This window comes from Bos indicus x Bos taurus, chromosome 13, assembly GCF_003369695.1.
Source record: "Bos indicus x Bos taurus breed Angus x Brahman F1 hybrid chromosome 13, Bos_hybrid_MaternalHap_v2.0, whole genome shotgun sequence".
NCBI lineage: Eukaryota > Metazoa > Chordata > Mammalia > Artiodactyla > Bovidae > Bos > Bos indicus x Bos taurus.
Window position 1 is genome coordinate 73,900,234 of NC_040088.1, and position 26,211 is coordinate 73,926,444.

The following is a 26,211-nucleotide window of genomic DNA, read 5'->3' on the forward strand; positions in this document are numbered from 1 at the left end:
GGGATTTTCCAGGTAGGAGTACTGGAGTGGGGTGCCATTGCCTTCTCCGAATCTGGATGGTACCATCTCCTAATTTCTGAGCTGCTCCAGCTGATGCTGAGTCAGCTAGAAATAAACTGCCCACTCAGCCCCCTCAGTGGGTCAATTTGTGGGCAAAATAAATGTCATTATTCTAAACCCAATTAATTTTTGGGTAATTTGTTATGCAGGAATTGTCCCTGGAACAGACATTTATTCCCTCTTGGTAACAGCACTAACTCGTGGGGAGAAAATATTCAGGGCCCTGCTTATCAGGGTGACTTGGGTGTTTGCAAAAGAAAGAAACTTCAGGCATGTAGGGGCTTAAGTCTACATAGCTTAAGAGCCAAACGCAAAATCACATGCAAGGCCAGTGAACAAGCAACAGGAAGGGGAAAAAGGAAGGGATGAAGAAAACCAAGCCCCCTCCACGAAGGTGTATTACTAAACAATTATACTAAGTAAAGAAGGAAAGAAAAGCAAGAGGGCAGGAGGAGGGAAAGAGAGGAGTGAAGACTGGAAGCAGGTGAAGCAACACTGTCTTGGAGGCTGGGTCGCAGAAGGTTGGGGTTCCAACTGGAAGAGACCAACTGTGGTCCTAGCAGGAAGCAGGGACACATTCAGAAGGGTGTGACAAGAACAGGTATGGATGCCAGTGAGGGTAGAGGGGTGGGAGGAGTTGGGAGACTGGGACTGACATACTTACACCACTGATCCATGTGCCGAATAGATCAGCCAACGAGAACCTACTGTAGAGCTGGGAGCACTCCGCTTAGTGCTCGGGTGGTGTATGGATACGCACAGCGGACTCACTCTGCTGTGCAGTAGAAACTAACAACACTCTAAAGCAACTATCCAATAAAAATTAAGTAAAACAAACACAAAGGGGTGTGAAGAGTTTAGAGGAAGATATTTTTAAAAGATGTGGGCAGAAGCTAGGGCAGCACTAAAGGACAGTGAAGTCCACAGGCCAGTGATGGAGGGGAGCCATTACCAGCTCAGAGACCAAGCAAGAGCTAGAGAGGGAGCGGACCATCCACGGGTGGGGAGGCCTCGGCTGGAGGAACACAGCTACTTCGGGCTGGCAAGGGTCCAGGAGCACAAATATCTTACAAATTTAGCCCCAACTCCACCCCCCTGCGAATGTCTTCCACTGGTCGAGCCCATGGTTTCTTAATTGAGGCAAACATTTGTTCTTGGCAGGACAAAAAGTCCCCTCCAAAAGGCCACAGTTCATAAACAGATATACAGCATATTTGTGGCCTTAAAATTTCGTGGTTGGGGGACAGCGTAAGTCCAAAATGCCTAAAACAGCTCTCCCAGGGATCACAATAATGAAAAATCATTTGAGAAGTGCTGGCTTAACCAACCCAAAGCTCCAGGATGAGGGAGCCTGGTCAGTGAAGGTCCTTGGTGATTGAACATGCAGGGTTTATTGAAATTCTCCCTGATCTCTACCCTTTAAACGTCTGTACTGCATCTATGTTGGGAACAGATGGCGGTGACAACAGTTAATCCAGGGAAATTACTACCCAGCAGAACCACCAAGGAGCAAAATTAGCAAAATGACCATCCACAATGACAGCGAGACTTGGTCCTCAGTGTGAAATTACCTTTGTTTTGGATATATTTCAATATTTTTAAAAAAATGAGTAGATTGTCTAAAGGCATACCTACATGTGTATATTGACCTTTGCTAATCTGTTATTATATGATGAACAAGCCAAATTTGAGAAAAGGGCCAGACTAAGTCTATCAGATATTTTAAATACTAAATATAGTTTGGTATGGAGTCCCACCCTCATACCAAAATATATATATTTTTCACCTGACCCAATCTTCAAAGGTGCTCCAAAAGAAAATTTCTCTTTAAATGATCTGATTATAATATTTTGAGTAATCAATCCAAGTCGAGTTTTTGTCACTTACTTTCGATGCGCCTGCTTTGCTGATATCCAAAGCATATGCTTAGTCTCTGCATTTGGTAGCGCAATGAGCTTTGACTAGACATCGTGGTGAGGGTGCCTTCTGACCATGTGACTCCACTCCACCAAATGCATTATGCCATGACTTTTAAATAAAAAATGTCTTAGTGAAAAACTCTGTCAGGTCTATGTTTGGGGACGTAGTTTTAGTACAGAGAGCATCACTTTGTGTTACATATTGAGGTCACCCAAGGAGCATGTGTCACTTTGCTGGTGAAAAAAAGGCCCACGTGGCTGCTTGACACTAAGGAAAGCAAATGTTGAAACTGCTTGTTTTCGAGTTCTTCCTAATATGGCCCTCAGTCCACACTCACGCTTAACGTCAACCTCCCCATAACCCGGGCCCTCGGGTTCTTTCCTATTTGCCCGTCTCCTCTGTTTTGGACCTTTCTCTAACCATCATGCTCTCTTCTCTTGCAATTTTCTTGTGGTATGAAGAAGCCCTTGGGAAAAACTTAGAGGTTCGCTCCTTTCCCTCCTTCAATGAGCCTGGGCCTCAGTGTTTTTCTGCATAGTCTCCAGGTGATTCTGAAACCAAAAACCCATTGAGAACCCAAAGCACTTTAGGCTCTAAACCCAAAGTTTGAGAAGCACTGGCCTATGGTCTGGTATCAAGCTACCTTATTTCTAGACCTAAATTCCCAGAGGTCCTAGCCAAGGTCATTCTGCAAAGTGGTTGCTTCGCTATGCCTCAGTCTCCTCACCTGTAAAAAAGGGCTATTACAGCATATGCTCAATAGTATAGTATTAAAGGTAGAATGAGATCATCAATGTGACGTGCTTAGAACAGTGTCCAGAACAGAATCGGTACACACTTATGGCTTCACTCACTGGCCCCTCAATGGTCTGTAAGTATTCATGCCGCTCCCTCAAGTGCACAGTCAATAGGCCAGATGATTACTCTTGGGGTTGAGAGAATGAAGGGGGCTGAGCCAGATTCCTAGGAAGCAGGGCACTTAACCCTGTGATTCTCAACCTTGACTGCAAACTAGGTTCAACCAAGGTGCTTAAACAAATACAGCTCTACGGTCAGAGGTTGAACTTCACTAGTCTGGGGTGGGACACAGGAATGGGCATTTGAAAATCTCCCCAGATGGTCCTGATGGGTAACCACGGCTGCTTAGGAAGTCTGGTCAAACTGGCTTAGACAGCTGCTCAATAATCAACCCAAAACAGTTGTCCTTTTGTAGTATCTTGATCACCAGTGACCTCCTGCTTTCCAAAACACTACTATCTATGGAACTACTCTTCTATAACCATGCTGGGTTGTATGTTGGATGGTTTATCCAAAGTTGGGCAATTTATTTTCTTGGTCACAGGTGTAATGGAAGGTCTATGGGAAGACCATTCTGGCAACTGGAAGAAGTCATCGAGGAGCCTTGATCCTGCCAGCTTGGTCCTCGTATTTAACCATCACAATCATCAGGTCATCCTATTTTAGATCATGTTTGTCAACTTGTGGTCCACATATCTAGCACCCAGATTTGGTTTCTAAATACTGTTGTCCATTAAATGGAACCATAGCTCCTTGAAGAAATGACTGCTGTCAGGGCTGGGGCAGGGAAGGTATAAAATGAGCTTGAGTATCTGCTTACGCTAGGAAGCAAGGAAGAGCTCAAACATGATGGGTGCCTGTTAAAAGAACACAGAAGCCACCCTGAAAGGGTCCTTAATGGTAATGGATTATAATCCATTGAGTAGAATAGAAAACTATGAGTCCATATGGCATAAGCAAATAAATTAATAATTTGTAAGACCGATGAAGGACAGGATAGTGACCTAGTTTCAACCACCATCCCCCCAACAAGATATGCATTAACTACAAATGGAAAAGAGAGTATCTGTACAGTTGAGGAGTCCTAGAGATACCATTTTCGTCAAATAGTCAAAGGGAACATTATTGGTAATGGACTGAATTGGAATCAAGGGCGCCTTTTTCCAAATCAGCCATGAGAACACGACATCATTTCAGCAAACACTCTGCAAAGAGGCATGACTTGAATCCAGTCATGAGAAATCATCAGACAAAACCAAACTGGAAACATCCTACAACGTGACCGGCCTGCAAGCATCCAAAGGATCAAAGTTAGTCAAACTGCAAGACAGCTCTGGAACTCTTCCAAACCAGAGGTAGTGGGGACGCGACAGCAGAATAAAACAAAGGACATTACCGAGATTGGTGACACTTAAGTGGGGTCTGAAAATTAAAGGTAGTATCCATGCTCGTTTTCTGCTTTTGATCTTTTTTATCGTGCTCGTATAGGGTCACTGTCCACGTATGTAGAAAATACGCAGTGACACTGGCAGGGGTGGGGGCAGTTGGGACACCAGATCTGCAACTTGTTTTCAGATGTTTCAAGAAGAAAAACATTCTTTTTACTATACTTGGCAAACCTGCTCAAAGACTGCCTCTGATGGCTCCAAAGTGACAGGAGTCAGGGGAGCGCAGCAAGGCATTAGGAGAGTGTGGTGCACGTCTGGGTGACTCTAGAGGAGGCGGACAGCTTTTAGGCTCTCTCCAGGACAGTAGGAAAGCACAGCTTAGTTACACCAGAAAATTGAAAGTTTGAAATATAATGGCGAAATCCTAATGCGAAAATCTGATCTGTTCAAATGCAATATTTCTCCTTAAAGACAAAACAAAATTTTCCTCTGATGAAAAATCAATGTACAATATTACAAACTGTCAAATGTCCTATCGGCATGGTGCCAGCATCAAAAATAAACAAATAAATAAACAACTCTCGTAGCTCTATAAGCCTGGGGTCTGAGTTTTCAACTCAAGAAAGACAAATGCACCTGAATGATGCTATTCTTTACCCTCAGTTTTGGAAATCAAAATAGACAAATAGTGAAACACATTTGGACTGAATTACTCACAGACACCTATAAGACTTAAAGATACTGTGACAGCATGACGGTGTTAGTCCGTCAGCCATGTCGGACTTTTTGCGATCCCATGGACTGTAGCCTGCCAGGCTCCTCTGGTCCATGAGATTCTCCAGGCAAGAATATTGGAGTGGGTTGCCATTCCCTCTCCAGGGGATCTTTCTGACCAAGGGACTGAACCCAGGTCTCCCGCATTGCAGGCGGATTCTTTACTTGTTGAGCCGCCAGGGAAGGTGGGGTTGGGGTGGGGGCAAAAACTAGCTGGCCAGACAGGATGGAGGACATGCATGGGAAGACTTTTTTTTTTTCTCCCCAGAAAGTCTGAATTAAGTATAAGCAGGGTACAACTTTTATTCTGGATTTAGTAGTTGCAGAGAAGATAAAAAGATTCACCTCTGAGCCTCTCTTTTTCTCGGGTCCCATATCCCATGCCAGTGAACTCTGCTGGCTTTACCTTTCAGATAGGTCCACGGTCAGATCAGGCCTCACTGTGTCCCTTCACTGCTACCTGGAACAAGCCACCATATCTCCTGTTCCAAACCACTGTCTCCATGCTTCGGCCCCTAGTGCCCTACTGTTCTTGATCAACACAGCAATCCAAACACTGCCTTTAAAATGTAAGATCAGGTCCCTTCACGGCCTTAGAAGTTCCACTCTCCCTTCATTCAGAGAAAAAGCCAGCATTCTCACAGTGAGCCACAATGCCCCGGCAGAGATTCTCAAAGTGGAGTACTGGGCCAGGGGACCAGCCCCATCTGGGGAATTACTAGAAATGCAAATTCTTGGGCACCCCGTGTCCCGTAAGTCAGAGACTGAGATCCAGTTGATGCATTTGAAAGCCTTGTCTCTGTTTGCAGAACAATTTTGTTCATGTTAAGAGGACTTTCACATGTTAATAAATAAGGCAGGTGAATTTTGGATGGCAGGGGGCTCTTCCTATTTCAAATTCAATACACTTGTACCGACTGGCCCCTCTGTGCAGAGATTGGGCCAGGTGGCTTTTAGAGATCATCTTGTTGAAATCTCACCACACAGACCATTTAATATGTTTTTACTGACCATTTAATATGAAGAAGCTGCCTTTTAGTTAGAAAATCTGCCCAAGTAGGGAAGCAGAACTTGGGCCCTGAGAGCTCTGTCCACATTCAGGCTGAATTGTTTGTCTCTATGAGTAGGTGGGTCCATGTGTTGTCACCCAGCCAGGACACCTCCAACAGTGAAAGGGAACAGGCGCCAACAGAGTCAAGGACAACAGGCACACGTGAGCCATCCTGGGTCCCACAGGACTGTGGCTACTCTGCAGGTAGGTTCAGCCTTCTCCCCGTGGAAAATACCTTAATAGTCACATCCTCTAAGCCCCATTCAGAATCCTAGGGCTGGCTGAAACAGGACTCCACGGTCCTAACCTCAGTTCTGTTTAACGGGTGAATGTGGAGAGCACGACTAAAAATAAAACAAACCCTTGGGTCCTTCTCCTAACCTGTGGCAGGGAGATAGCTCAGAGCAGCCCTGAAATTAAGCAGAACGTAGAGTATAATTAAAGCAAGATGGTGACACAGGCTTTTCTTCTATTCTGAATTTTACCATGGAAATTCACATTTTGCTTTAATTCGTAGTATTTTAAGGTCTAGAGGATAAAAAACAAAGCTTTCCTTCATGAGAAAGTTGCTTTTCCTCATTCCTGCTTTTTTCTTTCTTATTTTAGTTTTAAAATCTGGTCAATCATTGAGCTCGTTTGAGCAATGGCAAAGTCAAAATTATGACTGCCTGATTTTACCCTTCAGTGCACTTGTCAAAAAAATTAAATTAAAGATCATGCTTATGAATATAATGCATGAAGTGCTTCGTGGCATCCTGAAAGAGAGAATGTTTGTTCTGTCCAGCCACTCACAAAACAGTTTGTCACATGATCTTTTCATATGCAGAGAAAATAAGAGGGCAGAGAGAAAATGCTGCCTCTCAGGGAATACAAAGTGCATTCCACCCATGGGTCACATATTCAGAAAAATTTATTTTAGTAAAAACAATAATAATGCTTCTAATAGCAACATTAGATCCTTCAAAACTTGTCAAGTACTTCCTAGTTTGCAAAATGTTTCCACATCTAATTTCATCTGACAAGAGAGATCATTAATATTTTAAAGTGCAGTATCGGGCTGCTTGATTTAGCATTGCCAGGGCTTGGGCTCCTGAAGAATGGGCATCACATGCAGGTTTGCTGAATATTCTATGTTGAGGCAATTGTGCAGCAAGAGTCAAAGTGCTAGTGTAAAAAATATGATGGAACAATAACATTCAGTACCAAAAATCACTGAAGGCTCTGGAGATGAACGTATGAAGAAAATTACTGTTCTGAGCTTTCTACTGAATTTTAGAAGCCTAAAGTCTCTTTAGTTTTTAATGAAAATGCTTTTTTTATCAAGATGAAGTAAATCTTTCTATTTACATATATACGTATATATTCATATATATTTCAATTACACATAAATTTAGAAAGCTGAATATTAAACTCTCCAAAGTCTACCCCTCCCCCTTCTCCACTCCTCCAGTTGATTTCTGAGGTCACTTTGAGAGAGATATCTATCTATCTATCTATCTATCTATATATATCTTTCCAGACCGTATTGTATCTGTGGATATGTATGGACATACTTGGGGCTTCCCAGGTGGCTCAGTGGTAAAGAATCTGCCTGTCAATGCAGGAGACCAAGGAGACGCAGGTTCAATCCCTGGGTCGGGAAGATGCCCTGGAGGAGGAAATGGCAACCTACTCCAGTATTGTTGACTGGAGAATCCCATGGACAGAGGAGTCTGGTGGACTACAGCCCATAGGGTCGCAAAGAGTCGGCCATGACTGAACAACTGAGCACACAGCTGCGCACATATGAATATATACATAGCTATGTAGATACGTATTTTATATGCATATTTGCATGCATACGCTGCTGCTGCTAAGTCTCTTTAGTCATGTCTGACTCTGTGTGACCCCATAGACGGCAGCCACCAGGCTCCCCTGTCCCTGGGATTCTCTAGGCAAGAACACTGGAGTTGGTTGCCATTTCCTTCTCTAATGCATGAAAGTGAAAAGTGAAAGTGAAGTCGCTCAGTCGTGTCCGACCCTCAGCGACCCCATGGACTGCAGCCCACCAGGCTCCTCCATCCATGGGATTTTCCAGGCATGAGTACTGGAGTGGGGTGCCATTGCCTTCTCCTTGCATGCATATACTATCTACTGTTTATGTATCATCTTCTACCTACTTACCTATCTATCTATCATCTTCTAATCTATTTATTGCCCTACCTATCCATCTGATTCTTGGAATACATGGCTCAGCTGGTTCTTTTATAATGAACTTCTAAGAAGCCAGAAATGATGAACAATATTGAATCAAGATTTGTAAGCAAGCACTGGAATTATTGTTTGCTTTGAGGCATCTACCAATCTCAGATGGTCTAGATCCTAGAACCATGGTTCTCAGACTTGAGCATGCACTGGAATACCAAGAGGGCTCTCAAAAACATGAATTACTGGATCCTACCTCAGAGTTTCTGATTCAGTAGGTCTGGGTGGGGCCTGAGAATCTGTACTTCTATCAAGTTCCCAGATGATGTTAGTGATCACAGAAATACTGAGAAACTTGGGCCAGAACTAGAAATGGAAGTAGTGACAGATTTCATTAATATTTTCATGGGGTCCAAAATCACTGTGGATGGTGACTGTACCCATGAAATTAAAAGATGATTGTTGCTTGGAAGGAAAACTATGACAAACCTAGACAGCATATTAAAAAGCAGAGATATCACTTTGCCAACAAAGGTCTGTATACTGAAAAGTATGGTTTTTCCAATAGTCATGTAAGGGTGTGAGAGCTGGACCATAAAGAAGGCTGAGCACTGAAGAATTGATGCTTTCAAATTATGGTGTTGGAGAAGACTCTTGAGAGTCCCTTGGACTGCAAGGAGATCCAACGAGTCCATCCAAAGGAAATCAGTTCTGAATATTCATTGGAAGGATGGATGCTGAAGCTGAAGCTTCAACCACTTAATGCAAAGCTTTAACTAACTAATGCAAAGAAAAAGACCCTGATGCTGGGAAAGATTGAAGGCAAAAGGAGAAAGGGGTGGCAGAGGATGACATGGTTAGATAGCATCACTGACTCAATGGACATGAATTTGAGCAAACTCTAGGAAAAACCAGAGGACAGAGGAGCCTGGTGCAGTCCATGGGGTTGCAAAGAGTCAGACATGTCTTAGCAACTGGACAACAGACCAGGGTTTGAATGAACTACACATATAAAGTGAAAGACATGGAAGAGAGTACTTTGTTATGAAACAGTGGGAAATTTGCCTGTTTCAGTTTTAGCAGTGGTTGGGGAAGAAAAAAGGAAGAAAGAAGTCTCTGTTGAGATTTTCTAACTTTATGTATGTGCTGACATGGGCTTAAAGACAAATAGCAAATGAAACAAAAAATAAAACTTTAAGCCAAATATGTAGTTTAAGGTATTCCTAAATTGGCAGTATCTTCAGGCATTGCAGAAAACAAAATATAAATAAATAAGCTTTTATTTCAACTTCAAAAAATTCCCACAAAAAATCCAATGTACACGTCAATAAAAAAGACAAAATAAACAAGGAAATAACCGCAGGCATGAGTCTACAGAAAACATAAACTGTAGAATTTGACATACAGAGTGGAGATATTGAAATTTCAGATACAGATACAGATTATCTTAAAAGACACTTTCTGTGTTAACTAAATAAAGATTGATCAGGTATATTTAAAAAGGAACCAAATAAAACTTTTAAGAAGGAAAACCATAATAACTGAAATGAGAAACTCAGCAAACAGTTAAACACCAGATTAAAGAAAGTTGAATAAAAATTAGGAAATTGGATGACAAACTTGGAGAACAAACCATCAAGGAGAGACAGTGACACAGGAAAAAATTCAGTGTAGGGTAAGAGTCATGAAGGGCAAAGAAAGAATAGAAAGTACTGGAGAGCTAACATTTGGCGAGATAATAGGTGAAAAATTTTCAGAACTAATGAAAGAGGCCCATTTTCATGTCCAAGAAGCTCAGTAAATCATAAGAAGAATAAAGAGAAACCCACACTGAGGCACATCACAGTGAAACCGAGGAGCACTGAAGCTAAAGGACAGACTGTCAAGACAGCTGGAAAGAAAAGACAAATAACCTAAAAATATACAATAATTAGACTGAAAAATGAATTCTTAACAACCACAGAATTGATAGGACTATGGGAAAATATCTCTAAAACACTGCAAGAAAATCACCAGCAACCTTGAATTTTTACCCAGCAAAATCACCTTAAAAATGCAAAATAATATCTTTCAGACAAACAAACCCTGAGAGACCATCACTAGAGAATCTGCTTGTGAAAGACAGAGGAAAGAGTTGAGAAAAGCATGTTTTATTGAAGGTGGTAAGTTTTTTGTATTGATATTCTCTCAATTAAACATTATGTAAGAAATGAAACTGGCCTAAATTATTGGGAGTTGGAACTGATGGAATGGCTATTAACCAGGGTTTTTTTCCATATGCCTATGATGTGCTGGTTTATGGATAGCATCACCATTTATATCAGATGCCAATTTAGTGCTTTGAAATCACTAATTATTTCATTATTGGCATTGCATTGCAGTGGGTCAAATCAAAGTATACTATGGTCCATGATATTTCAATCAGAATAATGAAAATAAAACTCTATATCCAAAAGTCCACAGTATAAAACATGCAAATAATTTTAGAAAATGTTTGATTTTTAAAATTTGATGTTTAATGTTTAGTTAAATATTTAAAGTTAAACACTTAAATATTTGTAATATTCAGTCACTCAAAGCTGTAATGATGGCCACATTTCTTCCTTCAACAAAATGAGTTCTAATTTCCAGAAGAGGGAAAGGGAAAAAGATTAGAGACACTGCTGCTTCCAGAAAGGAAAAAAAAGAGATTCTGACATTAACAAACTGCATGGTCTTGGGCAAGATAAAGAACCATTTGCAGTCTATTTTAAAAACAGTTTTGTAGAGAGAGAAAACGTGACCATATGCGCTCAAGATTCTTCTTCTGGATCAAAATACAGCTATTATGGTTTTAAACGCTAGAAAATCCAGGTGAATTTGTATTCTAACTCCACTCTGCATGGCCCTGTCTTTATACTACAAGGTGAGCCAAGGTGATTAGTAGTACCTGTCAGGGTTGGAAGCAGAGCAGGGAACCCAAAGGTAGGAGAGAAGTGAGAGGTCAAGCGATGGGGAGGACAGCTGAGTGATCTCTAAGAGAAAATACCAGGAGCACATGTCACAAAGAGAGGAGCCAACGAGAGCAAGTTTGAGGAACATTCCTGACCTATTCTATTGTGCAAGAGATCACTAGGATGGTTATGGAAAGAAATCTCAAATAATTTATCTCAGGAGAAGGGCAGGAAGAGAAGGGAGTGACAGAGAATAAGATGGTTGGATAGCATCATCGACTCAATGGTCATGAGTTGGAGCAAACTCCAGGAGATAGTGAAGGACAGGGAACCCTGGCGTGCTGCAGTCCATGGGGTCGCAAAGAGCAGGACATGACTGAGCGACTGAAAAACAATAGGAGTAATGATATTATTTTTGAGAAAAAAAAATCAGTAGAAGCATTTTTCTGCACATAGAATAAGGAAATCCAGATAATAATGAATGCATACGTGTACAAATGATTCTGAAGTTTCAACACATCAATGTAAGCATCTATTTGGTCTGAATATAACTAGGTAATTTTCTGAACTCAATAAAACCAACACAAGTTAATAGAAAAAAAAAATTAGAGAGATGACCAAGTTGGAAAATGATGGATAACTCTAAGGCAGGAAGATTGCAGAGAAGGGTCGTGACCCACATACCCCTTCTACCCAGTCCCTTTGCATATCCAGCAGGAGAGAATGATCGGGACTCTCTGAATCATGGGAGGAAGTGAGGCACAGGCAGCAACGTAACACCTGAATTGGGGACATGGTTCCTTTTGTCCAAATAGAAGCACTGCCAAGTGACGAGCGCCCCCATCATGTGACCACCTACCACTAGCACGTCAGACTCTGCTCCCTCCCTCACTCCTTTCCCAGCAGCTTTCTATTTCTGAAGACATTTCCGGAACAAACGTACAATTCCCATGTCTCCGTAGAAGGACTAGCATGTACATTTCACCGCGATGCTATGGACCGAAAGGTCCTGGTAGCACATCCACAGGGACGGCACTTTTGTGACTCAGGGCAGATTCTGGGATGGTATATTTGGGTGAGGTGAAGATATATTATTGAGTCATATTGGGATTATGAGATGCTGCTCCTAAACAAAGCAAATTATTTAGCAAGTACACAAGTTTTCACATATTTGCAGGAATAACTCAGAAGAATTCCCCTGTTAATCAAGATGACTGTTGCAGTGTATGCTCCCAAGTGACCCCCAGGCTCTGGAAAACCACCTCTGACCTGGGTCACACCTGTGACAGGAACCTTTCAGTGAGGGGGAGCCTCTCCAGGGAAAGGAGACTGCTGTTCTGCTTCTAATTCATCTCCCAATCATGGTTTTAAGAGATTATCCAGGGAATGACCTAATTTCAGTAGGAGGTGGAGCCCTGGCTACTCTCCCAATCAGATAAAGCTTAACCACCTCCTGCCAGTTAGAGATGCTGGCCTTCTCCTTGGTTCTAAGTGTTCTCTTTGAATGATTCTAAGCTTTCCATGACCTTTCAATGAATTAGGACAATGTGTACCATATCATGGTCCTGCTTGTGATATTTACTAGAATAGCCACCACTGATGGAAAGCGGACCTGTGCTAGGCACTTTATACCCACTATTTCTACTGTTACTCCCTCACTCTGCACCCAGAGTTACTATGGATCATTTCTTCATAAAACAGCCCCTTTGGGCATACCACCCAATGCATAAATGTGAAGATATGTTGGTTTCCAGAAAGGAAAAGAGAACAGTAAAGACAGGAAATGTTTCTATCACTCATTCCTGAGGTTTTGTTCTGGATCCAAATGTATTCATAAGAAAAAAAAAAAAAAAGATCCCAATAAGACAACAGCTACTTTGCAACTCTTCACGTAGAGATCTGGACCTTCACCCTTATGTGATTTCAGAACACTGAAGTGGTAAGCAGTATCCACACTTGGCAGGAATGGAAAATACATTACACCGAGAAAATGATTTTCTAAATTTGGTCTTTACCTTAAAATGATTCAAACCTGAATCTGCTATTTCACTCTCACATTCAGGGGAGAAAGGATAAAGGATAAAGAATTTCCCAGTGATTCTTGAACACTTAGAAATACCTGAATATGAGAGCATACACATAATTTACAAATTAAACAGAAATTTCTTTTCATGGTGTATTTTTTTTTTTTTTTTTTAAGAGACAAAGAACTGGACTTACCCTCGCTGGAGTCTTTGGAGCCTTCTGGCTTCTTTGCTTTGCTCTTCTTGTGGGGTGGAGAGTGGTCTTTTGGCTCTAACCCCTCTGGAAGCACATAGATTTAGTACATTTTTATTTAAAAATCTCCCATTACGGGTTCAAAATTATCATGATGTTTAAAAATACATTTTTCTTACTAAATCCACACATAGAATGAAGCTTAACTGTAGGTTCACCTGACATTATGGCTGAGCTAAATTCTGGCAAAAATCTGGGCTTCTCCAATGAACATGAACTTGACGACTTAGAGCTTAGGCATAACCATTTTGTTATTGTTGTTGTTGCCATCATTAATGATTCACAAGAATGTGAAACCATAAGAGCGCTTTTTAAATTAAAAAATTCTCCATTAGGCAACTCCAAATTATTCTGATTATTTTCTAGGAGAGTTTGATTTAAAACTTCATGGATTAACTGACAGATGTCATTTTGCAGTTTCATTTTAGCCCTCAAAGTTTGGCTAGATGAGCTGTAAAGTCATCTCATTTGGGGGGAATGGGATGGGGGATGAAATTATTCTCCTTCTATTTAACAGATTTCTTTACCAATCCAGATTCTAAACAATTTCCATATGCCCCTGATTAAATTCCTGTGTTTCCCACTTTTCTCAATGCTCCTCCTGCCAAGGAGGCTGATGACAGATTCTAAAGACAGTTTTAGGAAAACTCTTTCGAATTCATCCCATTTGGATATGGGATACTTTGTTAAACATTATATCTGCAGCTCTGGCCTCTTTATTTCTCAAAGCTTATGTCTTCAGTTGTTCACATGGCATCTTATTTTGGATTTCGTCCACTGGCCCCTCCAGGTCCGCTTTCCACCCTTCCTCCCTCCGGCTTTGGGACACTGGTCTCTATAGGCGGTACCAATGAAGTCCCCATCTCTCTGGCTTCCTATTATATGCAGCCAATGGGGAGCCCCGGGCATTTATTTCCTAGGCTGCCAGTAGTCTTCAAGGACTAGTTATCTTCCTAAATCTAAGGTCACAGTTCCTACCAACCAACCCTCTCCTCATGGCCCTCCCTGTCTTCTAGGTCCTGAAACTACCACCACCCTGTTGCCTTTTCAGGGCTGGGAAGTACCTGTACTCCACTCTTCCCAACCTAGTGATTCCCCTTTACTCTGCTCCCTTATATAAATAATGCCATGAGGCATTTCAAACAACGCAGCTGGAACAGTACACTGACGTCTGCAAATCTGTTCTCTCTGCAGTATCCCACCTCTCAAGGGAGAGTGTGACTTATCTACCCAGGAATTTAAACCCCAAACTGCGATATTATCCTTAATATTTCTCTTCAATTACTTCTCCAGTAAAGCAATTCCATCATAATGTGTCCTATTACCTCTGCTCCAAGATATAGCCGACGTCCATCTACTGTGCTCGTTCTCTGCAGCCACCACCCTAGTCCAAACCAGCAGTATCTTTTACCTGGGTTACTACGATAGCCTTTTGGATTCTAACTCCTAGCTCTCTCATCTTCCTATAATCTATTCTGCACATAGCAGCCAGTTATCTTTTTTTTTTTTCTTTTTAAAAAAACTTTATTTTTTTTAATTGAAGGATAATTGCTTTACAGAATTTTTTTGTTTTCTGTCAAACCTCAACATGAATCAGCCATAGGTATACATATATCCCCTCCCTTTTAAACCTCCCTCCCATGTCACCAGATCACCCTGTTTCCTTGTTTAGAAACCACTGCTCTTAGAATCGGAGAAGGCAACGGCACTCCATTCCAGTACTCTTGGCTGGAAAATCCCATGTACGGAGGAGCCTGGTAGGCTGCAGTCCATGGGGTCGCTAAGAGTCAGATACGACTGAGCGGCTTCACTTTCACTTTTCACTTTCATGCATTGGAGAAGAAAATGGCAACCCACTCCAGTGTTCTTGCCTGGAGAATCCCAGGGACTGGGGAGCCTGGTGGGCTGCCGTCTATGGGGTCTCACAGAGTAGGACACGACTGAAGCGACTTAGCAGCAGCAGCTCTTAAGAATAAGATCCAAATCCAGTCTCATGGGCCAGGAGAACAAGTCACTTGGGTTCCACCTACCGCATGAGCCCCGTCTCCCATTTGTCTTTGGCTTCAGACTATTAGTTCCCTTCTTTCATTTCTAGGCTGGTTCTTGCCTCACGACCTTTACCCTTGCTGCTCTTCCTTTTTCCTGACGCACACATTCATATGCCTACCCCATTCCCATCTTTTAACATGGAGTCACATTCAACTCCCAGGGAAGGCTTTTCCTGACTACTTAATCTGAAGGGTCACAAGGAAAATCTGTCACAGACACATCACCTGGTGTAACTGAAATTATCTTGCTCCCTTGTTTATTTATTATTTGTCTCCCTCCTATACCATCCTCCACCTTGAGACGGTAGGTTCCATGAGAAAGGGCATTTGTCTTTCGTAATCCTCTCTTGTGTCATTGGTGTCCAGCAGTGCCTGGAGAATTTCATTTCAAATTCTTTTTTATATCCTTATCACCCAGGCCTTTCTTTGAGACCAAGACATAATGGGGTTTGTGCCTAATTCTCACTCTCTTAGCAACTATTACCTATGCCAGGACTCTATACAATAGAGTTATGGTGACTCATTTTTCTTTTCCCATTTATTATAAAAAGAACAGAACAGAAAAATGCATTTGATAGATGTGCTATTAAAAACTTTGGCATTATGGACTATAAAGGGGTTTGGGCACTAGGTTAGGCCTTCTGTGGTTGCAAGGCAGTCACATCCAAGGTCATTACCACGACCAGGGTGAAAAATGTCGCCAATGACTACATTAGCAACTCTCCCAAATTTCTGTCACCAGGTGTGGGTAGATATTGACCTTTCAGAACGGGTTCAGCAAAAACAGAAATGAGATGCTTGAAACAGCTCACTGAGCACAGATGCTGGGTTCAAAAGGATTCATAAAATGAGCAGAGCACCACTTGCAATATCCCTGGGAGAGGCCTCTCACCCTCCCTTGTGCCGAAATGCATTGTGTGCAACTGGGACCAAGAGGAGAGTTTCCAGTGCTGGGAATTCAGCTCCAAACCAGCATTTCCAGAAAGTGACTTGAGAATTAAATTATGAATTCATGATTACCCACCTAAATGGGAGTTCTTGGGGAATGGGTGAGATTTAAAAAGACATCTCTGTGTCCACATTTTGAGCTATTTATAAACTGTAAATGCACTGGTGCTTCCTTTTTGAAGAAGCTGTAGGGCACTCCTGGGGTCACCAGTGGGCATAGATGCATGTTAGTTATGAGCAGCCATTTATGTCAAGGGTCCCCAGTCTTCTGGGGGCCAGGAACTGGTTCCATGGAAAACAGTTTTTCCACAGACTTGAGAGGTGTATGGTCAGGGGTAATGTGTGCAATGGAGAGTATAGAGGAAGCTTGTCTCCTTCCCCAGCTACTTACTTTCTGCCGTGAGGCTCAGATCCTAACAGGCCACAGGCTGGTACTGGTCCATGGCCTGGGGGTTGGGGACCTCTAGTCTATGACACAGTATTTCACAACACCCACGGAGACACTCGACTGAAAGTGACTGCTACATATGGCCTCTGTGCTCATGTTTTCCTCTCCCTCTTAGCCTGGGAAAGCTAGAGGACCTTCCCCAATAGCACCCCTCGCTTCTCCTTAACACTGGGTCAGCTTGTCTCTGTTGCCTCTGTTTGCAGCAGAGGCTGAACCTCTGGGGTGTTGCCATAAGCATGGCTTTGTCCCCAAGGAACTCAACTGGGCTCTGGCTCTTGGGTGGCGGACCTGCCAGAGGTGGCTGCTGATTTTCTGTCCCTGGGCTCAGGTTGGGGTCCATTTCAAGAGTGCATGGTCTTGGAAGTGGAAGGACATGGGGAAATATTTACTATGCTAGGATTAAATGACTTAAACAGGATCCTAGGCATTTAAGTTAGTCTATTTCTACCACCTTGAAGAGGGGCAGAGCCTCTCTTAGGATGACTCTATCTGACACCATCTGATATTATTCCCCCTAAGCATTGGATAATAACATTCCCCATCTCTTTGAGACGTTGGATATCCTAAGTGAGTTCATGTATATTGAGCAATAAGCACAAGGAACAGCTCAATTAAAATCCTGCTCAGCAAAGGGATGATTGGACTGATCTGAGCTGAGCCAGCCTGCACTAGCTGGTTGGACCTCTCTCCCCTCCACCCCTACATTCATTGGCTAATGTTTGGCAGTTTGAACAATACTATTTATACCAAAGAAATCTGCAAACTCTCCAAATTGGGGCTCCCCCACCCCCAACCAGAGAGTACATTTCCCGGCACCTCACTGGTTTTTGATATTCATATTATTTTTTACTAGCATTTACTAGCATTTGTTGACTGGTTGGTTCACACAAACAGGCCTTCACTAGTGTCAACTGCATTCTTAAAAATCCTTCCAGCACTACTTCTTGTATGAGAAGAAGAGGCGATGCAGGGCTCAGGGAAGGCTAGCTGTTAATGGTCTTAGGAGGCTCGATCAGACTCTTCTCAGACACCAGCACACCAGAGCATGAGACTGAACAGAAGTAAGCCTGCTCACAAATACTTGGCAAGGCCAGCTGGCCCTTCATGAACCCATCTTGCACAAAATCCCCCATGATTTCAGCACTCAGATATTAGGAACAGAGAGCAGCTTCCCAAGCCCATTCTGCCTGAGTGACTAAGTGTCCTTGGACCACTGAGTGTGACATCAATGGCTGCATCCAACTGCTAGAGATAAATCCCAGAAAACTTGGCAGGACTAATATCAGAAATGATGATTCACTTAAGGCCCCTAAACCCCAAATGCTAACTCCAACCTTATGGGTTCTGTGTTAGCGTTAATGATTTCCTTGAACTCACTCTGTGGTTCAGATAGCAAGTAGCACCTTATTAAGAAGCCAGCCCCCCTTTGCCTAGAAATGTGTATTTACATCACTTAGGGCAAGTGATCCTTAGCAAGATAAGGGCCTTAAACTATCTGGCTGAAAGGGCAGTGCTCCCTATGGATGAAGGATAGTCCAAGGACATCCAAGGATATTCCATGTGAAGTACAAGCATTAATGCTAAATTCATGGAATTTAAGACAGGGTGAACAGTATGAAAAGGCAAAAAGATAGGATACTGAAAGATGAACTCCCCAGGTCAGTAGGTGCCCAATATGCTACTGGAGATCAGTGGGGAAATAACTCTAGAAAGAATGAAGAGACAGTGCCAAAGCAAAAATAACACCCAGGTGTAGATGTGACTGGTGATAGAAGCAAAGTCAGATGCTGTAAAGAGCAATATTGCATAGGAACCTGGAATGTTAGGTCCATGAATCAAGGCAAATTGGAAGTGGTCAAACAGAAGATGGCAAGAGTGAACATTGACATTTTAGGAATCAGTGAACTAAAATGGACTGGAATGGGTGAATTTAACTCAGATGACCATTATATCGACTACTGTGGGCAAGAACCCCTTAGAAGGAATGGAGTAGCCATCATGGTCAACAAAAGAGTCCGAAGTGCAGTACTTGGATGCAATCTCAAAAACGACAGAATGATCTCTATTCATTTCCAAGGCAAACCACTCAATATCATGGTTATCCAAGTCCTTACCAGTAACGCTGAAGAAGCTGAAGTTGAATGGTTCTATGAAGACCTATAAGACCTTCTAGAACTAACATCCCCAAAAGATGTCCTTTTCATTATAGGGGACTGGAATGCAAAAGTAGGAAGTCAAGTAACACCTGGAATAACAGGCAAATTTGACCTTGGAGTACAGAATGAAGCAGGCAAAGGCTAACAGAGTTTTGCCAAGAGAACACACTGGTCATAGCAAACACCCTCTTCCAAAAACAGAAGAAAAGACTCTACACATGGACATCACCAGATGGTCAACACCAATATCAGATTGATTATATTCTTTGCAGCCAAAGATGGAGAAACTCTATACAGTCATCAAAAACAAGACTGGGAGCTGACTGTGGCTCAGATCATGAACTCCTTATTGCCAAATTCAGACTTAAATTGAAAGAAGTAGGGAAAACCACTAGACCATTCAGGTATGACCTAAATCAAATCCCTTACGATTATACAGTGGAAGTGAGAAATAGATTTAAGGGCCTAGATCTGATAGATAGAGTGCCTGATGAACTATGGACTGAGGTTCATGACATTGTACAGGAGACAGGGATCAAGACAATCCCCAAGAAAAAGAAATGCAAAAAGGCAAAATGGCTCTCTGAGGAGCCCTTACAAATAGCTGTGAAAAGAAGAAAAGTGAAAAGCAAAGGAGAAAAGGAAAGATACATCCACTTGAATGCAGAGTTCCAAATAATAGCAAGGAGAGATAAGAAAGCCTTCCTCAGGGATCAGTGCAAAGAATAGAGGAAAAGAATAGAATGGGAAAGACTAGAGATCTCTTCAGGAAAATTAGAGATACCAAGGGAACATTTCACGCAAAGATGGGCTTGATAAAGGACAGAAATGGTACGGACCTAACAGAAGCGGAAGATATTAAGAAGAGGTGGCAAGAAGAACTATACAGAAAAGATCTTCATGACCCAGATAATCACGTGGTGATTGATCACTCACCTAGAGCCAGATATCCTGGAAAGTGAAGTCAAGTGGTCTTTAGGAAGCATCACTACAAAGAAAGCTGGTGGAGATGATGGAATTCCAGTTGAGCTATTTCAAATCCTAAAAGATGATGTGGTGAAGGTGCTGCACTCAATATGCCAGCAATTTGGAAAACTCAGCAGTGGCCACAGAACTGGAAAAGGTCAGCTTTCATTCTAATCCCAATGAAAGGTAATGCTAAAGAATACTCAAACTACTGTAAAATTGCACTCATCTCACACGCTAGCAAAGTAATGCTCAAAATTCTCCAAGCCAGACTTTAACAGTACGTGATCCGTGAACTTCCAGGTGTTCAAGCAGGTTTTAGAAAAGACAGAGAAACCAGAGATCAAATTATCAAAAACCGTTGGGTTATAAAAAAAGCAAGAGTTCCAGAAAAACACTTCTACTTCTACTTTACTGACTATGCCAAAGCCTTTGACTGTATGGATCACCACAAACTGTGGAAAGTTCTGAAAGAGGTGGGCATACCAGACCATCTGACCTGCCTCTTGAGAAACCTATATGCAGGTCAGGAAGCAACAGTTAGAACTGGACATGGAACAAGAGACTGGTTCCAAATAGGAAAAGGAGTACGTCAAGGTTGTATATTGTCACCCTGCTTATTTAACTTCTATGCAGAGTACATCATGAGAAACGCCAGGCTGGATCAATCACAAGCTGGAATCAAGATTGCCAGGAGAAATATCAATAACCTCAGTTATGCAGATGACACCACCCTTATGGCAGAAAGTGAGGAAGAACTAAAGAGCCTCTTGATGAAAGTGAAAGAGGACAGTAAAAAAGCTGGCTTAAAACTCAACATTCATAAAACTAAGATCATGGCATCTGGTCCCATCACTTCATGGCAAATAGATGGGGAAACAGTGGAAACAGTGACAGACTATTTTTTGGGCTCCAAAAATCACTGCAGATGGTGACTGCAGCCATGACATTAAAAGACACTTTCTCCTTGGAAGAAAAGTTATGGCCAACCTAGACAGCATATTAAAAAGCAGAGACATTACTTAGCTGACAAAGGTCCATCTAGTCAAGGCTATGGTTTTTCCAGTGGTCATGTAGGGATGGCAGAGTTGGACTATAAAGAAAGCTGAGCACTGAAGAATTGATGCTTTTGAACTGTGGTGCTGGAGAAGACTCTCGAGAGTCCCTTGGACTGAAAGGAGATCCAACCAGTCCATCCTAGAGGAAGTCAGTCCTGACTATTCATTGGAAGGACTGATGCTGAAGCTGAAACTCCAATACTTTGGCCACCTGATACGAAGAGCTGACTCATTTGAAAAGACCCGGATGCTGGGAAAGATTAAAGGCAGGAGGAGAAGGGGACGACAGAGGATGAGTTGGTTGGATGGCATCACCAACTCAATGGACATGAGTTTGAGTAAAGTATGGGAGTTGATGGACAGGGAGGCCTGGCATGCTGTAGTCCATGGGGTCACAAAGAGTCATCCATGACTGAGCAACTGAAGTGAACTGAGCAGTTTTTTCAATCTATGGTTCTTTAAATAATAAGCTATCCTGGGTATCAGTCAGTTCAGTTCAGTCGCTCAGTCGTGTCTGACTCTTTGCGACCCCATGAATCACAGCATGCCAGGCCTCCCTGTCTATCACAAACTCCCGGAATTCACTCAGACTCATGTCCATTGAGTCAGTGATGCCATCCAGCCATCTCATCCTCTGTCGTCCCCTTCTCCTCCTGCCCCTAATCTCTCCCAGCATCAGAGTCTTTTTCAATGAGTCAGCTCTTCGCATGAGGTGGCCAAAGTACTGGAGTTTTAGCTTCAGCATCATTCCCTCCAAATCCCAGGGCTGATCTCTTTCAGAATGGACTGGTTGGATCTCCTTGCAGTCCAAGGGACTCTCAAGAGTCTTCTCCAATACCACAGTTCAAAAGCATCAATTCTTCGGCGCTCAGCCTTCTTCACAGTCCAACTCTCATATCCACACATGACCACAGGAAAAACTATAGCCTTGACTGGACGAACTTTTGTTGGCAAAGTAATGTCTCTGCTTTTCAATATGCTATCTAGGTTGGTCATAACTTTCCTTCCAAGGAATAGTAATTGATATTTTAATTGAAATTTTGCCTTGGGCTTTATGTTTTACAAAAGGGAAGCAGAGTCTTTGTCTTAAGTTGAATCTTCTCAGAAAACAAAGAGACAAACGTTTGAGTGCAAGTATTAATTTGAGATTGTCCCAGGAAGCAGCAGAGGGGAGCAAGGAAGTAAGACCAGAAAGGGAGGGCAACCAATAAGTGTATTAATGAGAAAGTTCAGCTGTGGACAATTCATTTCTATCAGGAGCCTCTGGGTGATAGTATTGAATCCCTCTGTCTAATATTACATATTGCCAATGATACTGGAAATGTGAATAGTCTGATTTAAAATGTGCGTGTGAAATACACACAAATTTTATTATTATTTTTTTTACTTTACAATATTGTATTGGTTTTGCCACACATTGACATACACACAAATTTTAAAAACTTACTATGGAAAAATAAAGAATGCAAAATATCTGACCAATTTTTATATTACTTATGTGGAAATGATAATATTTTTGATACGTTACATACAATGTTAATTTCACTTGTTTATTTTTACCTTTTTCAAGGTGACTAAAAGAAAATCTGCAATTATCTGAATTATCAGGCTTCCATTTGAGGCTCCTGTTAAGATTTCCACTGGGCAGTGCTGGCCTAGGACATGCCTCAGATGCATCCCACAGTGGTATTGATCAACCATCTCCTGCCGAACCTTGGCTGAGAAGTACTCCAGAGAAGTTAACTCCCTGATGCTTTGAGTTTTCTTTCAGAAACAGAGACAAGAACTTTCCTTAGAAAGCTTCCCATGTTATACAACAACCGGACTGCCAAGGGGGCCCCAGGCAGGGAGCCGAGAGCCACTGTCTTGTCCCTCCTCCCCCTCCTCCATTCCGCTCCTGACTTTGAGACCCTCCCTCTGCGTACCATGCCCCCTGAATCCATGGCCCTGGGGAGACCAGCGGTACAAGAGTGGATAGAACGTCAGGTCAATGTTCCAGGGAACTGTTACTACCGAAAAGAACTGATACTATTCCTCCACGGGAAAGTGGGAGGTCAGGTGAGTGACAGAGATTGAACTTCACAAGAAGGATGGTCTTAACCAAACCCTGCCCAATGAGACTGTCTGCTGCACAGTTTAAAGAGCTCCCTGTTTGTGGAGCTGCTCGGAACCAAGTTGCCAGTGATTTGTAGGCAGTCCCGGCAGCAATAGGAGGTCACACAAAATGAAGGTCTCTAAGATATGTATTTCAGTTCTGAAAACAGGCCCCATCTTGCGTCTAGAGCAGTGTGACGCCATAGTGAGAAACACGGGGCTCTCCTCCCATAGAACTGAGCCCTGTACTTTCTAATATCTGTCAGATATGTTGAGTAAACAAAGTGATCACCAAGTGTTCAAGGAACATTTCAGGTATGATATGTCATTCAGTCCCCCGAACAAGACTGTATGGTAAGAGTTATTGCCATCAGAAGTGTAAACTGAGGCTAACAGAGAAAACTCTAATCCAAAGTCTTTAAGTGGAGGAGCTAGGATTGAATCCAGGCCAAATGATTGATGTATTCATTATCAAGCTCATCTTGACCTTAGGTCAGAACCAGTGTTTTTAACCACTAGATTTCTCTCATCAAACACTGGTCTTTTATTTGAGGGGCAGGCATGTATCTCACTTTCTGATAATGAGAACAATATATCACATGTACAAAATGCATTTCCCAAAGAATCCCTCAGCCATTTTTCAGGTCCTACCTGCTATAAGACCGTCACTGATTCCCATCAGGAAACTGAATCTATTCTCTGCTTCTCTGAGGCTGGGTGGGCTTGAGAAGAACCATTCCAAAGAAAAGAGCGTGGTGGAAATAATTCTATGGGATTCTTGAGGATGAGTCTTAAGATAGAAATGTGTTTGGCTCGCTCACTCTCTAGAGAAACCGAAAGGAAACTGGCCACTGGAAGGAGCCCAGAACACAGAAGGAGGCCATGCACAGGTGTTTCAGAAAACTGCCCCAGCCAAGGTCTCAGGTGCCAGGCCTGTCAATCACCAGCCAGACGTATTGCTGCTGCTGTTTAGTCCCTAAGTCACATCCGACTCATTGTGACCCCATGGACTGTAGCCCATCAAACTCCTCTGTCCACGGGATTTCCCAAACAAGAATACTGGACTGGGTTGCTATTTTCTCCTCCAAGGTATCTTCCCAACCCAGGGATCGAACCCAGGTCTCCTGCTTGGCAAGCAGATTCTTTACCACTGAGCTACCTATGAAACCCCACCAGCCAGACATATACGAGTGAACAAATCTTCTGGTGATTCTAACCCCCAGCTGGTGAGTCTTCCTGTTGAGGCCTCAGATTCTGTGAAGGAGTATTATCAAATCAGTCCTGCTGTGAATTTCTGACCTACAGAATATTTCAGCATATATGTGGGTGCTTTAGCCACTAAGTTTTGGGGGTGACTTGTTATACACTTCCAGTAACGACATCATGGTCCAATTTTACCTTAGTTCTCAGCTCGAAGTCAAGTTTAATGTTTAAATACAGTAACTTTATTAGTTATGAATGGGGCTTCCATGGTGGCTCCGATGGTAAAGAATCCACCTGCAAAGCAGTAGACCCGGGTTCGATCCCTGGGTCAGGAAGATCCCCTGGAGAAGGAAATGGCAACCCACTCCTGTATTCTTGCCTGAAGAATCCCATGGACAGAGGAGCCCAGTGGGCTATAGTCCATGGGGTCACAAATAGTTGGACATAACTGAGTGACTAACACACACCCACACACCCACCCACACATACACATATTAGCTATGAGTTAGAATGACCACTTTCTTATTTTGTAACCTTGAGTGTACATTTCTATTATTTTAGCCTTATTTTGTCTTTCTTTGGAAGATATAAGGTGTACATCAACAACAAATGATCCTTGTCTATCCCCTAAGAATAAAAACATTAATACCTGAATCTTCTTTCATGTCAACATCTTCTTCTTCATTATCATCATCTGTTAAAAAATAAGAAAAAGAAAAACTCATATGAAAGCTAGAAATACCACTATTCGCTAATTTGACTAACAAAAAAATCGAGCTAAAGAAAACATTTAGTAGAAAAGAGTATTAAACCATGACTTTCCATTGACTTATATTATCATGCTTAATTAGGAATAAAGTATATACTTTAGAGCACAATTTAATAGCTAGGGTTTATATTTCCTTTAAAAAATTATTACATATTTTATAACAAAATATATATGCAATAATGTTTCACTTATAAAAGTTATATATGGTCACTTTGCTCACTTCAATTCATAAAAAAAATAAAAATCACAGATTTTAAATGTCACATTTTCTGCATTTATTAAAGGTGTGTAAGCTTACCTGAAATACCTAAGAAATGCAGGCATCACCATTTTATTGTAGGCTGACACACCATCCAACCCTTGCCCTGCACCAGGAAACGTGCTTGTTTGCAACACATGGAAACCCACGCCTTTAACCATGTACTTTCAAGTATCCCTACCTACTGCTGCTCCATTCCTACTTAACCCCTCTCATCTCACCTTCTACAGTAAGTCCCTTTGACAGGACCCAGACGTATGCTTCCTCTGCCTGCTGAATGGCTTATTTGTTTTTCTGAACTGTTATATGTTTTCATCTCCTCTCCTTATACGTTCCTCATATCCAGCCAGTGCCAAATCCTGTCCTATTTCCATATTTCTTCTCCTCCACTCACATCATTGCACCCAAATCCCAACTCTCAGCACCATTCACTTCCTGGATTTTTTGGTTTCCCGACTGTCCTACTCTTCTTCCCACTTCTGACACCAATTCCCTTTACATGTAGCTGTCAAATCAGTATTAAAACACTGCTCGCAGCTAATTCACAACTACTAGACAACCGTTCTCTGTCTAATGAGAAAAGTCTACATCTTTGGAGTAACACTCAAGGCCGACAATATCTGGTTCCAACCACGCTTCTCAGTTTCACCAGCCCTGTTCCGCTCATGCTGCCAACTACATGCATGGCAACACTTGGCTCTTCCTTATTTCCTGTGGCTTCCTTTAGCTTCCTTCCTCCTGCCTCGGTCCTGGAAGCAATGCTTTTCTCCATCTCTGTTCACACTTATACTTCCAGGCCAAGCTGAGGCACTGTAACATCTGCTCCACCCAAATTTGAATGAATAATGTTCTCTTTGGTACCTTATTTTCACTGCCT

At 42.3% G+C, this 26,211-nt stretch overlaps 1 protein-coding gene across 3 annotated transcripts in view; it reads right to left on the reverse strand.

The window, feature by feature from the left end:
* MACROD2 (MACRO domain containing 2) overlaps positions 1 to 26,211 on the reverse strand; it is a 2,312,183-nt gene that overhangs the window by 178,441 nt on the left and 2,107,531 nt on the right. For all 3 annotated transcript variants that reach the window (XM_027560273.1, XM_027560275.1, XM_027560274.1), the window contains exons 10-11: positions 24,956 to 25,000; positions 13,329 to 13,412 (exon numbers count right to left, since the gene is read on the reverse strand). In XM_027560273.1, the coding sequence (XP_027416074.1) occupies positions 13,329 to 13,412; positions 24,956 to 25,000 (129 nt within the window). The remainder of the gene's footprint in view (positions 1 to 13,328; positions 13,413 to 24,955; positions 25,001 to 26,211) is intronic.